Consider the following 17,492-nt stretch of genomic DNA (forward strand, 5'->3'; position numbering starts at 1 on the left):
GGAGAGGAGAGGAGAGGAGAGGAGAGGAGAGGGAGAGGAGAGGAGAGGAGGAGAGGAGAGCAGAGGAAAGGAAAAGCAGACCTGGTGTGATGGCACTAGACAGTGCCTAGCTACTCCGGAAACTGAAGAGTCTTGAAAGTTCAAGAGCAACCAAGACAGCTTACAAACCCTGTCTTTAAAAACAAAACAAATCAAAACAACAACAACAACAACAACAACAACAACAAAAACTTCATGGGGCTGGAGAGATGGATCAGCAGCCAAGAGTCCATTTTGTTCTTCTCGAAGACCTGAGTTCAGTTCTCACCACCCGTAACAGGCGGTTTACATCTGCCTCTAATGCAGCTCCAAGGGATCCAACAGACCTCCAGGACACCAGGCACACATGTGGATTAAATACACAGACACACAGGCAAATACAAATAGAAATAAACCTTAAAAAGAAGCATCAGAATGTGTGTGTAGTATATTAACAGGTGTTTTTAGCATCAGAATGTGTGTGTAGTATATTAACAGGTGTTTTAAAGAGAGAGATCTTTTTTTTTCTTTCATTTTTGGTTTGTTTTTGTTTTTTTGAGAGAGGGTTTCTTTATGTAGTCCTGGCTGTCCTGGAACTCCCTCTGTAGACCAGGCTGGCCTCAATCTCAGAGATCCATCAGCCTAGGCCTTCAAGTGCTGGGATTAAAGGTGTGCATGTTTGCTTATGCAGAAGATATTCTGCCAGGTCACTCAAGAGGCTGGTAAGGGCAGTCTCCTCTGGCAAGTGGGAGTATGTATACTGTAAGGTTCTGGAGGCAGAGGTGGGAAAGAATCCTGCCCCCTTTGTTCTTTGAGATTTTGAATCACGTGGTAGCCTATTTATTTATTTAGAGGCAGGTGCCTCATAAAGCACAGCACAGGCTAGGCTCAAATACACTATGTGGCCCAGGATGACCTTAAATTACAGTTCCTTCTGCCAGATCCCTCTCCCAAAATGCTGGAAATACAGGTGTATGCCACCACGGGGGCCTCACCTTTCGTTTTCGACTCAGAGATGTCTGGATGTAAAGATAATATTCACTCCCCCACCCCTCCCCCCACACACATACCTGGTTGTCTAGCACTCAGTGTTTCCCACCTCCTAAGCACTGGCTTTTGGGGGTTGGGAGACAGGTTCTTGAGTAACCCAGAAGGCAAACATTCTACCACTGTGCTGCATTCCAAACCCAGTGTGGCAATGGAGAAGCCAGCCTAGGCTAGAGAGAGACCTGTCTTAAAGGAAACGATGAGGGTGCCAGGCTGCGGTGGCGGCGGCAGTGGCGGCTGTGGCACAGGCTTTAGCCCTAGTTCTTGGGTGGCCAAGGCAGGCAAATCTCTTGAGTCGGAGGACAGCCTGGTCTACAGAGTGAGTTCCAGGATGGCCAGGGCTACACAGAAAAACTCTATTTTCGAGAAAGCCAAAAAAAAAAAGGGGTGGGGGCAGCAGGGTATGAAGATGTCTCAGTGGGCGTGGTGGTTTGACTGAGCATAGGCCCCATAGGCTCATATATTTGAATACTTGGTCCCCAGTTGGTAGAACTGTTCAGGAGGGATTAGGAGGTGTGGCCTTGTTGGAGTAGGTACTCCAAGCCAGTGCTACTCTTACTCAGCTCCTTCTGCCTGGTGCTAAGATGTGAGCTCTCAGCTTCGGCTCTAGCACCTTCCTGCTGCCATGCTCCCTCCCCGCCATGATGGTCCTGGGCCCTAACTCTCTGAAACCCTTCCATCTGTAAGTTGTCTTGGTCGTGGTGCTTTACCACAGCAATAGACAAAAAGGCGCTTTTCACACTCAGGTCTGGCAACCCTGAGTTCAATCCCTAAAGCCCGTTTAAAAGTGGAAGGACAGAAGCAACCCCACAACTCTGTCTCTGAGTCCTCCACCTTATTGTAGCACAGATGCCTCCCATAAACAAACATAAAACACACTAACGTTCTAGGTCTCTTCCTAAAGGAGAAGCAGTTACTGTTTAGAACTGACATGGATAAGGGCCTGAGTGATTGCATTTAGAAATATATTTCCTACCTTTCGGTCTTAGCATCAACAAAAAAAAAAAATAGAATATATTACTGACCAGGTTTATGTTGTAGGCCTGTAATCTCGGCATCTTGGTAAGCTGAGGCAGGAGGATTGTACACTGAAGGCATGCCTGGGCTAGAGAGTGAGCCCAAGGCCAACCTGGGCAGCTTTGGAAGATGCTGAAAAAGAAAAAAGGAAAAGAGAGGACATGACTCAATGATAAAGTCCCTGCCTAGCATGTAGGAGGTCCTGGGTTCAATTCCCCATATTGCCAATAAATAATAAATAAATAAATAAATAAATAAATCTACACTTGAGAGTTTCCTTGCTCTTTCTCACTGACTATCTTAAAGCAAGGTTTAGGGGGAAAGAGAGGTGGGGAGTGGCCAGCATGTTCTCATCACAGACAGGCTCAGACCTGCTTTATACATCTAAGGTCCCATGAGGGGCACACCCAGGCTGACACATCTCAGCCCTTTAGAGGCCCCAATTCAGTTCAGAGTCCTCAGGGCATGGTAAATGCAAACCCAAGGCCTATACATGAACACAAGGGTGGCCTCTTGACCTCCAGTCCTAACGCCCATAAAATTGGGCAGGTGCTCCTACTCAGGAATGAGTAGGAATGAGTTAGGTTAGACAGACATGAGCAGTTGCTTGTCCCAAGGGTGTAAACCCATCTACACATTTGTGATACTTGTTCACAGATAGCTTCATATACATCCCTGGATTGTCTGATTGGATATGAAATTTCAGGGAAGGCTCATAGCATGATATATTTTTTGAGATTTATTTTACAAATATAGGTGTTTTGTCTGCATGTATGTCTGCATACCAACATGCATGCCTGATGCCAATGGAGGCCAGGAGGGGGCGTCATATACCCTGAAGCTGGAGTTACAAATGGTTCTGAGTCACTGAGTGGGTGCTGGGAGCCAAACTTGGGTCCTTTGAAAAAGGAACAAGTGCTTTCAACCAATCTCTTCAGCTCTCCTCTTTCTAAGTGCTTTCAATCAATGAGCCATCTCTTCAGCTCCCCACCTCTTTTAAAAAAGAATTATTTAATTTATATATGCGAGTACACTGTCACTATCTTCAGACACACCAGAAGAGGGCCTTGGATCCCATTGCAGATGGCTGTGAGCCACCATGTGGTTGTTGGGAATTGAACTCAGGACCTCTGGAAAACCAGTCAGTGTTCTTAACCGCTGAGCCATTTCTCCTGCCCTCTCTTCAGCTCCTTTTTATTTACATGTTTATTTTGGCAGTACTGGGGATTAAAGCTAGGGCATCATGTACTGGGGCTTCTGCTATACCTCTAAAGCCCAAGCCCCAGCCCCCTTTCAATAGTTGCCAGATCCAGGCTAGAGTCCCAAGGAGACTGGAATTTGGCTTAGCAGTTTGAACATTGGGTACAGCCAATATTGGGAACAGAATACAGGTCAATTAGGGTACCAGAGGGTATGCCAAGAGCCCTAGTCTCTAGATTTTGGGAACCAGAACTTTGGTCCATGGGGAGATTCCTATGCCAGACTCTTGTCTGTGGGCTTTAGGCTACAATGACTAAGCCTTTGATCAAAATCCCCTATATGTCAAATATGACATATATCCTGATTGGGACAATATGTGGACAAAGACCCTATCTTTGGGATGCCAATCATTCACTTGTTAAGATACCACCACTGCACAGCTTCAGATTTTTAAAAAAATATTTTGAATGAGGTGTATAAAAGTATTTTTTTTAGTTATTTTAAAGTGTATAGATGTTTTGTTTGCCTATATGCATGAGTGTGCACCACATGTATGCCTGGTGTCCAGAGAGACCAGGAAAAAAGTAATCAGCTTCCCTGGGAGTTAAATGGTTATAGGGCTGCCATGTGGATGCTGGGAGTCAAGCGTGGGTCTCCTGGAAGACTACTCAGTACTCTTAACTGCTGAGCCAGTTCTCCAGCCAATCTTTAAAAACTTACTGAACGTGTCTGGGTGATTTGTCTGCATGTCTGTCTGCATACCAGTAGAGGGTATTGGACCCCATTTTAGACAGTCATGAGCAACCATGTGGGTACTGGAAATTGAACTCCCAGCTGGTCCCTGGAAGAATAGCCAGTGCTCTTAACTGCTCGAGCCCTCTCAATAGCCCATCCAGTCAGATGTTTTATTTTTAATTGGGTCTCTCTGAGTATGGTAGCACATGTCTTTAATCCCAATGCTTGGGAGGCAGAGGCAGTTGGTTAGCAGTGAGACCAGGCTAGCCTGATCTACATAGCAAGTTCCAAGCCAGCCAGCCATGGTAAAACTCTGTCTCTGTCTGTCTGTCTGTCTGTCTGTCTGTCTGTCTCTCTGTCTGTCTCTGTCTTTCTCTCTCTCTCTCTCACACACACACACACATTCACAGAGCATGTGTGCTCTGGCTCACAATAGCCCAGGCTGTTCCCAGACACTGGGCAGGTAGGACTACAAGTGCAAGTAACATACTCAGCTACTTCATTTATTGAAAAAAACAAATGAGACTGTCCATTAAAGTCATTACTGTCACAAGAGTGGCCTCCCCTGGGAAATACTAGTCTAATTTTGAAGACAGGAAAGAATGTTAGAAAGGCTCAGAGAAGGCAATCTGGACAGAGAGAGCTTAAACAAACTCATGGGGACGAGCGAGTTTTGAAAAGACAAAGGAGGTTTGCTAGCACAGGGTACACCAAGAGGAAAGGAGAAGCTGCTGGCAAGAAGCCGGTCTGGGTTGTGAAGAGCCATCAATAGTTGTTGGGACTGTGGGGCTTTGTGAGAATATACAGTTTTAGAGCATACAAGGGGTGTAACAGGAGGGACACGTTAGGGATTAGTTTGTCAGCAAGGAGGTCAAGGGAGGGTCTGGGATTAGTGGGAAGTGGCTGTGCTAGGCAGAGGCTCAGGTTTGCACAAATGAGGGCACCCTGGAAACCCTAGTGTAAGGAGCACTGTGCTAATCACCTCCCCTCAAGCCTCTGGGTATTATTTTCTGGCTGTCTCCTCTGCCTGGCAGGGTTCAGTCCTTCCTAATGGCTTTCTGACCAGGCTGGGGCAGGGTTCTTGAAATCACCAGAGCATGAAGCTCTGAACCAGCTCCTGCTGGCCAGATGGGAAACTCTCCGAACCTCATCTCCCAAGTCTGTTCCAGAGACTCAGACGCTCTAGCCGTGGAAATCCCCTAAGTATGTCACAGGCCATTGCAAGAGCTGGGGCCTGGAGCACAAACCTGGCAGAGTCTCGGAGGATGACGGGTCTGGAAAACCACAGTTCTAAATGTGAATATCTATGGCAGTGTGACAGATAAACTAAGGCCCAGAATAGTAAGGATTTAACTTGAAATCACACAGGTTGAGACAGCAGGACTGGAAGCCAGGTTTCCCTTTAGAACCCTGGAGTTCAGTTCCTCTGGTGTAGGGGGTGATCAGAGTCAAGGCTAGTAGTACCTGTGAGTTAAACTCCTGGCTCTGCCATGGACTATTCCTTAATTACCTCGGAAAGTTGCTTAGATTCTCTTGGTCTGTTTCTTTAACTGTAAAAGGAGGATGCTGCCTACCTTTTGGGTTTATTGTGAAGATTAAAAGGCAGCACAGTGCTTGGCATATGGTGTTCAGTGTCATCTGGCAGTCTGGAAGAAGCAATAGTAGGTGCCCCTTCTTCTTTCCCTCCCCTCCCTCGGAGTCTCCTGTAGCTCAAGCTGCCTTTCAAACTCTTGAACCCATTTCTACTTACCAAGTGGTGGGATGAAAGGCAGGTACATGTAATCTCAGTTTCTCCACATGTAAATCAGGACTAACAATCCCTGCCCTGTCTGTCACTCTTTCCCCCCCTGACCTGTTCCGGTAGCAACGTGGACTAAATAAGGTATGTAAACGTTCTAAGCCGAGCTGTCTCCAGGTCAATGTTTATTCAGCTTAGAGCAATTTCTTTCCAAGTCCTACGCTGGCCAGATTTCCCGTCAGCCCCATCAATTCTCTAACACTCGCAGGTGCTCCTTTGTAACCGCGGAAGGAGCAAGGTCCGCTCAAGCCCACCGTAAAAAGGAGCGGGGAAAAACAGAAAACATGTAGGAATAAGACAGAGGATGGAGAGCAGGCAAGAAGGGCAGTGTAGAGAAGTGGGGTAAAGGACAAGGAGGGTAAAAGGGACTTACAGATGGAGCGCGGTGGGGGTGGGTGGGGTGAGTGTCCTGCACCTAAGATGCAGGAGAAGGGATGTGCGGAGCTCTGGGGGCAAGTGAGGGAGCAGGGATGTGTGCGGAAAAAGCAGCGAGGTGGGATTCTTGAGGAAGAATTGAGGGGGGTCGCTTTCAGTGTGAGGTCTGTGGGTGACTGGGGGCAGGGAATTCGGGCCGTCACCTCCACTCAGACAAGAGGCTCCTAGAGCAGCTCCCGGGCTACAGCCACCCGCTGGCAAACCGCGGAGGGGCGGGGAAAGAGCATTCGGCGCCTGTGATTGGCTGCCGCCCCGACGGCCGCTGACGCGAGCGGGCGGGCCCCTTTGTGACGTCACAATCAGCTGTTGAAGCGTTCGGATTTGTGCCCTGAGCTGGGGCGCAGCGGCCGCAGCAGCTCCGGGCGTCCGTTCGGGAGCCCCGCCGTCTCTCGGCCCGTCCCCGGTATGCGGCTCCAGTTGTGAGCACCGGCGACCCGGGGACGCCCGGCCGCACAACTACCTCAGCGCAGCGGTTGCTGCAGCGGCCCCAGGTGAGTCCCGACCTCGGGGCTGGGGGCACCCCCAGGACACGCCCTGCGCCCCCCTCTCCCGTTCTTTGTCTGTCTCCGCCGGCGGCAGCCGGAGCTGCGTTCTTGGCTCCCTATTGGTTGCTCCAAGCCGGTAGGCCATGACGTTGCTTTATTTGCATATGACATTGAGACGTCACCAAGGCCAGCCCCGCCTTCCAGGCTTGCTTGGGTGCTTGTCCTCTGGTGACCCGGTGGGCGCTATGTCGTGCCCGGCCGGCCGAGGGTTGAAGAGACGCTGAAAGACAAGCGGGACCCGAAGGGACTCGGCGGTTTCCTGGGCTAATCTAGGGCCTGGGGTCAGTCCTCTCATCTGTTTTTTCCTTGCGACCTGAGAGAGGGTCGGACAGCAAAGCTCGATTTAAGTTGAGAGCGTGGTAGGTAGATGGAGCTTCAGACTCCAGGTCCTGGAGACACTACCAGATGGTAGCGGATCCCCTCTGTCTTCAGGCTCCGCCCCCTAACATAATAACATCCTTCTAATCCCTGACATGTGTGCAGAGCCTGAGTTGATGTCATTTTTCAGCCTACAAATATTGAGGGTCTTAAACCCCACTCCTCGGAAGATGAAACTGAGACTCAGAGAGACGTAGTTTACTAGAGATCTCAGGCAATTAGAATCACACTCACTAAGTGGCAGATTCCGTAGCTGAAGTAGAAGCTACAAGCTATGCATACATCTACTGAGGACCCTATCTTGGGTTCAGCACCAACCACAATTTGATGGGATGTTTCAGTCTTCATGATCCTGGACATTTTCCCAGGAGGTCTCTGAAAATTGGGTCTCTTACAAGGCCCTGACCACCTCTGCCTTCTTTCTACTTCAAAACCCAATAAATGGCCGTCTCCCAGCTGTTTTGACCACAGAAAGGTGAGTCACTAGTTGCCTGCCTCCAGGTGTCTCCAGGGCAGATGTTGTTGAGAGGGAGTTGGGAGTTCCCTCTGTGGGCCTCCCATCAGAGCTGTCAGCTGGGAGAACCAGACCCTTCCCTGGCACTAGTGATTGCAGGGCTTATGCTGTTTCCCGAGGCTGCTTCCAGAGTGACAGAAGGATGTTTCTTACTTTCCAAGTAAGTAGATCTGGAGTCCTTCCCAGGTTGAGGGTCGCTCAAGAATGGCCTGGGCTAGGGTTGGCTTAGGCCTCCAGTGCTATTCTAGGCACAGCTGCTGTAGTATTAAAGGGAATGGTTCTTCCTGGAGCAGAGCCAGGAATCTGAGAACCAGGAAGCCAGCAGGCTAGGAAAGAAAACCCAGGAGGCTCTCCTAGTGGTCAAAGGAGGGGGGCAGTCATAGCTGGCTGTCACTCACTTCTGTATGATCTCCACCAGGGAGCTTCTCACTTGACATGTCAACAGTTGGAAAGGCTCATTGCAGGGTCTGGCCCACAATGTGAACCCCGGGAAATGCATGCAAAAGTTTGATGCCAGGATATCTACAGGGACCGGAGACCAGGGCCTGTGAGTTCCCTGTTTCCTGTGTATTATATTTTTGGATATTACCTGTTGAGGTTTTTCTGATTGTATGTATTCTGCATTGCCACACCACCACTAAGCTATAGCTTTATTGGGTAGATTCATGTTCCCAATTTGATGTCTCCATTCCTAGAACAGAAGACTTGTTGTCTTGGTCCAGGGAAGGAGGCTTGGGTCTGAAGGCTTGGATCTTGGTCCAATGCTTGTGTTTATCCTCTAGGGATCCCTGGATCTGACAGCTTCCTTCTTCCACTGTCTATCATTGACATGTGGTCTCACTGGTCAGGATTCTTTCTCTTGGCTAGTGATGCTGAGTTTGAACAAGAGTCTAGGGGAAAGGGGAGTTAGAGTAGTGGGGCAGACCTGTAGGCACAGGTCCTCCTCATCTGAGGGTTGCCCAATCTCATGGTAAGATTGTAGAAGAACTGTTTGTTTTCCTAGAAAAAAAATATACCTAGACACAGTCCTATTTACCAAATTAGAAATGCCTAATCTAGACAGTAGTAGACTATAGTGACTATGGATGCTATTAGGTTCAAATATTACCTGTGTCTTTTACTAGCTGTGAGACTTTAGGTAGTTATCTTACTTCTCTGGGCCTTTTTTTTTTTTTAAAATTAATTTAATGCATGTGAGTACACTGTTGTTGTCTTCAGACACACCAGAAGAGACCCATCACAGATGGTTGTGAACCACCATGTGGTTGCTGGGATTTGAACTCAGGACCTCTGGAAGAACAGTCAGTGCTCTTGACTACTGAGCCATCTCTCCAGCTCTCTGGGCCATGTTTTATTTCTCTCTTTATCAGAAAAAACATTCTCTCTTCCTCCCACTCCTTTTGACAAGATCTTATGCAGCCAGAAACAATTTTATTTAGGTAGGGCCCCACTCACTATGTAGCCTAAGCAGGACTTGGACTCTGATCCCCCTGCCTCTACCTTCTAAGTGCTAGGATAATAGACAGGAGGTCTTCATGTCTTTGAACTCTTGTCCTCTTGCCTCTACTCCCTAAGTCCTAAGATTCCAGGCTTGCCCTTTCACACACTGTGAGGACATAAGGAAAAATAACCAGGTTTCTTAGTATAGTGTTGTATGTTACTGACACAGGGATGTTAATTATGATGATGGTAATAAGGACAATCTTTTTTTCCCTTAATGGAAAATTCCTATTTACTCCTCAAAGCCCAGGTTGGCTGTATCTTCCTCTAGAGACTTACCCTGGCAAAGCTTGGTCATATATATCACTTCTTCCATATCCCCAAAGCACCCTGTCATAACACCAAGTTTATTAGCTTATTGAATGTTTACTGTGTGCTCAGGCACTGTTCTAAACATGTCATTAAGTGTTTCACTCATTTAACTCTTATTAGGGTATTACTATTGTCATTTGACAGATGAGAAAACAAAGACCCAACACCTTCCTAAGTGCATACAGGAACACCCACTGAATGCAGAAAAGCACACACACCAAGAGCTTCTCTGTTATCATTGCTCTGGCAGCTAGGGGCTATAGCCTTGTCTCCAGCTACTAACTGAAGGGCTGACTTTAGTTCCTGCTTCTACTAATGTCTTTCTATGCTTCTCAGGTCTTTGAACTGCCATAGGGCGCCCCCTTGAGGTTGCTTCACCCGCTGACCATGTTCCAGCGCTTCACCAGCCTTTTCTTCAACACCCCTGCGCCTCCTGAAGACTCCAACTGTCCGGGGGCCTTTGTCTCTGAGGAGGATGAAGTGGATGGATGGCTCATCATCGACCTACAGGGTGAGGCTTGAGTCAGGACCCAGCACTCTGATTCCCTAGTCTATGAACATAATGAGGACAGGAGGCGTTGCAATATGGAAGGGGAAGAGGGCTATTTGGATGTTGGAGTCCCCCTAGGCCTACTGGGCAAAGTAAAGTAGAAGCAGTGAGCCTAGAGGTGAGGTAACACAGACCCTTCTCTTGAAAGCTCTGGCTCCTGCCATTTGTTGGGGCATACACCTGGGACACCTAGGGCGGTGGGCTAAGGATCCTGGCCTTCAGGTGCTCTCTGGGCACGATGGACAGAGGTGCAGGTCTGACTAACGATGCCCTTTCTCTCCCCATCCCCTGTGTCCGATATGTGTGTGTGTGTGTATGTGTGTCCCACCCTGCTGCTCCCTCTCCTCTGCATGGCTTCCCATTCCCACACCCTATAGACAGCTATACAGCTCCTCCCGACCCCGGGGCCTCGCCTGCTCCTGCAGGCCGCCCTCCACCCGCGCCCTCCTTGATGGACGAGAGCTGGTTTGTTACCCCTCCCGCCTGTTTTACTGCAGAGGGGCCCGGCCTTGGGCCTGCCCGCCTCCAGAGCAATCCACTGGAGGACCTCCTCATTGAGCATCCCAGCATGTCCGTTTATGTCACCGGCAGCACCATAGTGCTGGAGTCTGGGCCACCTTCCCCTCACCCTGAAGCTGCCTTGCCTGATCAGGACCTCAGCGATGGGTGAGTGGGTTGAGGGTGGAGACTGGAGGCTAGGGTCTAGGAGACTAGCAGGGGCGTGTCCTTGGGATAAAGGGCTGTTGGGTTGGTTGTCACCAAGGCTCACAGAAGAAAAAGAGGCGTGGTCTTGTGGCTAAGGTGGGGCTTGGGAGAGCCCTGGCTCCGAGGGTTGGGAGGGACCAGCCTGATCTGCCAGACAGAATCAGAGTAGGACTTGTATTGGGGGTCAGAGTTTTTTCCCTGTTCTGCCTGGTTACCTGTGCCAGGCGCTTAATCACAACTCTAACTGTGATTAAAGGAAGAATTTGTACCCCTCAGTGGTCTGCCCCGCAGAAATAGGGTGTGGGATGCCAACCCTGATCTCTTCCCCCTCTGACAGAGTTGTACTCTGTCTCTGCAGAGAGCTGGCGCCTGCCCTCCGGGAACCCAGGGCCCTGCACCACGCAGCTGCTCCTATGCCCGCTCGAGCTGTGCTGCTGGAGAAGGCTGGCCAGGTGCGGAGGGTGCAGAGAGCCCGACAGCGGGCTGAGCGCCACACATTGAGTGCTAAAGTGTTGCAACGGCAGAATCGCGCCCGGGAGAGCCGTTCGCGCCGGCCCAAGCACCAGGGCAGCTTCATTTACCAGCCGTGCCAGCGCCAGTTCAACTACTGAGCGCCCCTGCTGCACCGCGAATCCCTGGTCCCATCCGCCTCCTCTGCAGCAGCCAGTGTGCTGCTCGAGGGTGTTGAGGGTCCACCCGCCTCCATCTGGATACCACAACCTCCCTCCTTCCTAAGTTTTGAGGTGGGGTGATGGCCCTCTACTTCCCTGTTTATAGTCTAACTTACCTATTAACCTCTCTCATCCTGGGTCATCCTCCCTCCCCCCTTCTCAGTGTCTGATTCTCCACCCTCACACTCCCCACACCCACTCTCCCATGCTTTTTAGGACCTCTATTCTTGTCTCTCGCCCCCTCACCTTTCCCCTCTTAGCCCACCCGATTCCTAAGAGCCTCTCCCACTCTAACCTGGCACCTTCTCCGCTTCAGCTCCTACTTTCCAAGACTTACTCTTCTGTTTGGGATTGCTCCCACTCCTGTTGCCTTTTTTTCATTCCTGGCAATTCCCTCCCAATCCTGCAGGTGCAACCTGCCAGGCCTGGGCCATTGTCCTCACCCTGTAGTCAGGGATCAGGCATGGGTTTTGATTTCAGTTTTCCCCCTTTCTCTGCCCTAGGGGCTGGGCTCCTTATTGCTGCTTAGGCCTAGAAAGTTTAAGTATGTGGAAGAGGACAGTGAGTTGTAAGTTAGATAAGGTGAAGGGAATGGAGGGAAACGGGCAGCCTAGTGGGAGCCACAGAAGGGGACAGGTGGGTTGAGAAGTAGCAGGGAGCAGGGCATCTTGGGAGCTGGTATTGTGCTTGGTCAGAGGAGCTAAGCCCTGGTCTTAGGCCTGAGCCTGGAGTCTGCCCCCATTTCCTTTTCCCATAATCCTGCCTTCCAGTTTTTTTCCCCCCTGAAATCTGTCCTTCAGGAGTAACCCCTACCCACCCTTGCCCCTGTGAGTCTGGAGTCCGAAGGGCTTGTACCTTGTCACCTTACCTTGTCATGCCACCCCAGGAGTAGAAGCTGGGTAAGGCCCCATCATCCTGGCCATCTCTGTTCATATGCCCAAGGTGCTAGAATTAGCTTAGGAGAGATGCAGGCCAGAGGGTTTCCAGGCAGGGAAAAGGAAACACACCCCAAGGCAAGAATGAGGAGGCATGATGCTAAGGAGGACAACTATGAGGTAAAGCCATCCCCAGACTGACAGCTCTGCCTTCATCTTGCCTCTGGCCTTATATTTCATACTTTGTTCAAAATGGCTGGATAATAAACACTCCTGGGTCGAGGAGGCCAGGAGCCTCACTGTCCCAATTCCCAAATTTTTCTTACAGAGATTCAGGGCCTTCAAGAGTCTTCTCCCACAGGGCTCTGAGTGCCCTATGATCCCTCCCCCCTTTCTAATTCAATATCTGGAGTAAGGAATTCTTGGGTAGGGCACAGGGATGGGGTTGCCAGCTTCTTCCTTCTTGTGGTGGGGCTCAGACACCAGCAACAGCCTCTTGGGATGCCCCAAGTTGTTTCCGGTTCTTTCTAGCTGTCCTTTTTTAAGTGTGTGCTCTTCCTTCCTTAAAACCTTTAGATTTCCTGTTACATACTAACACAGGTCTTCCCTTTCCCTCCAATCCCAGGTTTCAGGCCTCAGAGCCAAGCCAGGGTTGGAGAAAACTGCATTCCTACGAGGGTAAAAGTAGCTGCCCTCTTTGATCCTTTCTTACTAGGCTTCATGTGGGGTGGGAGAGGATGTCCCCAGGATGGGGACAGAGGAAGCCCTGCTAGGGTCTCCTAGCCCAGTAAGCCAAATGGGAACTATAAGCAGATCAAAATTTTACACTAGCTTATTAGGGCCCTATTAGTCGATAACCTTGTTCCTGTCCCAAGTTCTTCAGTTACAACCTAGTACACTTACTCTTCCAACTGTCCTAAGGGTCACTTCCCAGCCAGCTTAGGATCTTCAGCATTTTTAAGAGCTGAAGCTCCCTCTTGCCCTTCTTGTCTACTCCTCACTGCCAGTTGGGGCCTAGGCTCAGTCCTGGGCAAATGTCCATGATCCTGCTGCTGTAGGAAGCTTGATAGGGCATTTGGCTCAAATTTCAGAAGGCCTCGCTCCTGACCTAATTTCTCAAAGCTCCGGTAGTTCTAGACCCCTCCGATTTCTCATCTGGTTGCAAGGCTTATTTTTCTTTTGTACTTTCCTATAGATGCTGTAGCATTTGAGTGTGGCAATATTTTTGTTGTGTATAGATGTCTAAGAACCAACACTACTCAGTCTCCTGCTAGTCTGACTCCTGAAGCATCAGACCCTGTCATACTGTATTGACTGTGTATGTGCCTTTCACCTTGAGCATGCTTCAGGATTTTTTTTTTTTCTTAAACCACAGAACTTGAATACACAAGGGAACCAGAATTCATAAAGTCCTATGCAACCCTAGACAGGAGGAGGTTAGAGAGTCTGTCTTGATTTGTGGTTTCAGAGACCCTAGAGAAATTTGTACCAGTTTGTATTAAAGTCAGTACTACCAGCACTTTGCCAAAACTAAGGATGTCAGAGGGACCTGTTTCTAGAGTGAGTCCCAATTACATCAAAGGGCAACCTGCAGCTTTCTCCAATAAGTCTGAGTGGTTCTCTTGAGCTGGTGTCACTTTCTAACCTTTGCCAGTCTAGCCCCAGCAGGGCAGGCACTGTGTGTGTGAGTGCGGTTTGGTGCTGTTTTGGAGTGTGCCTGCCCCCCCAGCCTGCAACCCTCTGATCAACTTGCTGGGACCTATAACGTCTTAGGTGCAACAAGGACCCTACCAGAGCTCCTGGGTGGCTTTGTGTGAGGGGACTGAACGCAGACAAACCACAGCCTGCTTCTAATACCTTCTTTCCCTACCACCTAGTTCCAAATGGAACCAACAAGTTGAGTGCATCTCTGTTGGGTGTTTTGTATTGAGACTGGCTGAAGTGAAGAATCTTTGACTGACCATGTTGTGATGTGTCGACAGACTCAAGGACACAACCACCTCGACCTGGTCATGTGGCATGCCTGTGTATGTGTGTAACAGGATTCTGAATGTTAGGTTGTAATGCTATTCCTGTATGGGAGAAAAAATAATATAAACAAATAAAAATCTATTTAAAGCACATTATGCTTTCTGCCTCAGCTGAGCTAAAGTATGAGAAACACTATAATTTCAAGTATAGTCAAGGCAGAGGATACTATTATTAGGCTAATCTTTGCTCTCCTTTGTCATACAAGAAAGCAAGAGGACAAATAGTTCACTAGAAAAGGACAATATAGGGTCTGACTCATAAAATATTTTTAGAAGATCCTTGTAAGACACATATATGAAGATACCTGGATACAGAAATGAGAAAGAAAGCACAGCAAACACTGGTCCACTCTTTAGTCCCAAGCACTGGGCTATGCCAAGGCCCAAGAGCTACCTAGTTAACTGTAGAACTGTGCTAAACAATCTTGCTGGTCAGTCTGAGTGCATCTCCTGAGAGGAGCAGCACAAGCATTGGGTTGGAGGAAGTACCATCTGTGTTGCTGACAGCCTCTTACCTCTAAAACCCTAGGTGCCTTTGATGGAAGGCTGTTCTACTTTCTGAGACAAAGTCCAACCTGGCCTCAAACTCTCTCTGTAGCTGAGGGTGACCTTGAACTTGTGATTCTTATACCTCTACATCCCAAGCATTATGATTACAAGTGTATACCACCATACTTGATTATTTTCAGACAAACGAAGTTAACACACACACACACACACTTCCAGTATGTTGTTAAACAGATCTGATTTGTTCAAAGCCAAGAATGAGTTGAATGAGCAGGTAGATGCATTTTCCTCAGCTTGCTGGGAGGGCATTTCAGGTGTGATGTGTCTGAGTTCCAATGGAAGCTCTGTTTACTCATCTATGACCCACAAGAAAAGCTTGCTCATTCTTTCCAATAACATACTTTTAAGTTCTATGACAAAAACATTTATTTAACACATTCAGTATTTCACATTGTACAAACCCTTAGATTCTCTTTATTCACTGGTCCATTTCTACAACAAATACATCCAAAACACTATATAATAAAATTATTTACAACATTTCCAAAGGACAAGATTGCTTTTTGCCCCACTACTGCTATTCACACACAGTACTTGCACAGCACAACACATCATTAGAAGATGTACAGATGCTCACCCTGCACTCTAGGCTGCTTAAGAAACGTGAAACTAATAACATTTACAATGGCCTTAGCGCCTTTCAATACATGGCAACATTCTAGAAGCCTTGAACTTCATTTTGCAACACCAAAAGGGCTGCTCCCCGTTAAACTTTATGAGACAGGTTTCAGGGACTAGGAAAAGGACCGCAATATTAAAATGACTAACTGTACAGAAATAGATTTAAAAAGTCACAGCTGAAAAATTGCTCTTTGTAAAATTCACACACATTTACAAGTATCAAGTCATCTTCCAGCTCGCTTACTTGGATTTTCTTCGCTTGGATTGCACTGCACCAGTTATATCTGTTGGAAAATGGAAGGACATGTTCAATGCAGGTAGAGGTGCTCCTTAGGCATCCACGATGACAAGAATTGACATAGAAAAGCCCCATTAGGCTTTGAATCAGTTTAAGGGACAATGATTTGAAAACAGTCACAGGATTTGCCTGCTAACTTATGTGGTGAGAGAGACTGACCCCTGATACTAGAGCCTGCCAAGTGGGGAAATGTGATAAAGACCATAGAGACAGCTCAGTGGGTAAAGACACTGAGAACCAACTGGTTGGCATGCACATACACATGCACAAAATATGACATGCACCTGGCCAGAAAAACTGACACTGCTGGGGTAGAAAAAACCCTTTATTATGATTGAGTGTATACCTGGGTGTTCAGTAGAACACCTACCTAGCATGCATGAGGCCCTGAGCTCCATCTTCAGGATCCACACCCTCCAAACAGTAGTGAATACACACATGGAAGCTTTCACAACAGGAAACACCTTCCCTGAACCTGAGGGCTGCATAGGTAGGAACTGAGTGATCTATACATAATAATGGTGACATAATAGGGAAAGACTGCTTCAATTCCCTTAATTTCCCTTGTACATATCAATGTCTCAAGTCAAGTTACTCTTATCTCAATTTAAATGTTTATTCAAAACTTTTCCAGTCTTCTATGGCAGAGTACAGCAGTGCTCTCAAGTTCTGCAAATGTAAACATTTCTTTAATATCTCATTAACTGTATTGTATTCATGCTGCTACACAATAGGTATTTTAGTTTTAATAGTACAAAAGAATATTCTGCCAGGCAGTGGTGGTGCACGCCTTTGATCCCAGCACTTGGGAGGCAGAGGCAGGCGGGGCTCTGAGTTCAAGGCCAGCCTGGTCTATCAAGTGAGTTCCAGGACAGCCAGGGCTTCACAGAGAAACCCTGTCTCAAAAAACAAAAAAAAAAAACAAAAAACAAAACACAAAACCCCCCAAAACAAACAAACAAAAGAATATTCTATCCTGGTAGGGTGGCACATGTCTTGCCATCATACCTGTTATCTCAACATTTGGAAGGCACAGACAAGAGGTCATCTTTGGTACATACATGGTCTTGAGCACAGCCTTGGGGCTATGAGATGTTATAAATAAGGAGAGCAAACTCCAAACCCAAACAATGTTTTTTATATACCTCTTGTGGAGGTAAAGAAATTGCTTTTCACATATTAATTCAAAAGATGAATCAGATTAAATTATTTGTGGATGGAATGGATTTTCTGATGCTACATTACCAGGTTCAATGTTCTAAGAAAAACTGACTTTCTTTTATAATATTTTGAAGAAGCCAAGCCACCAGAAACAGATGAAAAAAGCAAAAATTTTTACTGCTGTTAACTCTGGTCTTTGTCAGACATACCTATATGATTTTCTAAGATGGACCAATGTATTTCCAGGCTTCTGTTAGTAAAAACTTTTTATTAACCCTTTCTTTCCTTTTTTAAAGATTTATTTATTTCATGGATATGAGTACACTGTAGCTATCTTTAGACATATTAGACGAGGGCATCTGATCCGATTATAGATGGCTGTGAGCCACCATGTGGTTCTTGGGAATTGAACTCAGGATCTCTGGAAGAGCAGTCAGTGCTCTTACCTGCTGAGTCATCTCTCCAGCCCCTCCATATGCTTTCTTACTGGGTGGTCACTGCTTGTGCCATGTGGG

General features: G+C 47.7%; 2 protein-coding genes across 9 annotated transcripts in view; one reads left to right on the forward strand and one right to left on the reverse strand.

Annotated features, from left to right (window-relative positions):
- The first annotated feature begins 6,558 nt into the window (after positions 1 to 6,558).
- Tp53inp2 (tumor protein p53 inducible nuclear protein 2) lies at positions 6,559 to 14,426 on the forward strand. Of its 4 annotated transcripts, XM_029474543.1 has the most exons (5): positions 6,559 to 6,741; positions 8,106 to 8,234; positions 9,836 to 10,010; positions 10,427 to 10,715; positions 11,113 to 14,426. In XM_029474543.1, the coding sequence occupies exons 3-5, from the start codon at positions 9,887 to 9,889 to the stop codon at positions 11,363 to 11,365; spliced, it is 666 nt and encodes a 221-aa protein (XP_029330403.1). In that variant the 5' UTR covers positions 6,559 to 6,741; positions 8,106 to 8,234; positions 9,836 to 9,886; the 3' UTR covers positions 11,366 to 14,426. The 4 variants fall into 4 exon arrangements, with proteins under 4 accessions (XP_029330403.1, XP_021004674.1, XP_021004700.1 ...); XM_021149015.2 differs by lacking the exon at positions 8,106 to 8,234; XM_021149041.2 differs by lacking the exon at positions 8,106 to 8,234 and having other exon boundaries at positions 10,547 to 10,715.
- Positions 14,427 to 15,222: 796 nt separating this feature from the next.
- Ncoa6 (nuclear receptor coactivator 6) overlaps positions 15,223 to 17,492 on the reverse strand; it is an 84,054-nt gene continuing 81,784 nt past the window's right edge. For 4 of the 5 annotated variants that reach the window (XM_021156356.2, XM_021156358.2, XM_021156357.2 and 1 more), the window contains one exon: positions 15,246 to 15,802. In XM_021156356.2, coding sequence (XP_021012015.1) covers positions 15,759 to 15,802 — 44 coding nt within the window. In that variant the 3' untranslated portion in view covers positions 15,246 to 15,758. Of the gene's footprint in view, positions 15,803 to 17,492 lie in introns of all 5 variants that reach the window. The other variant, XM_021156359.2, reaches the window with a different exon arrangement.

Source organism: Mus caroli, chromosome 2, assembly GCF_900094665.2.
Source record: "Mus caroli chromosome 2, CAROLI_EIJ_v1.1, whole genome shotgun sequence".
NCBI classification, from domain to species: domain Eukaryota; kingdom Metazoa; phylum Chordata; class Mammalia; order Rodentia; family Muridae; genus Mus; species Mus caroli.

Coding starts and splice junctions, on each gene's coding strand:
- Tp53inp2 (XM_029474543.1), top strand. CDS start 9,887: ATGTTCCAGCGCTTCACCAGCCTTTTCTTCAACACCCCTGCGCCTCCT. Junction 10,011..10,426: donor GCTCATCATCGACCTACAGG/GTGAGGCTTGAG, acceptor CACACCCTATAG/ACAGCTATACAGCTCCTCCC. Junction 10,716..11,112: donor GATCAGGACCTCAGCGATGG/GTGAGTGGGTTG, acceptor CTGTCTCTGCAG/AGAGCTGGCGCCTGCCCTCC.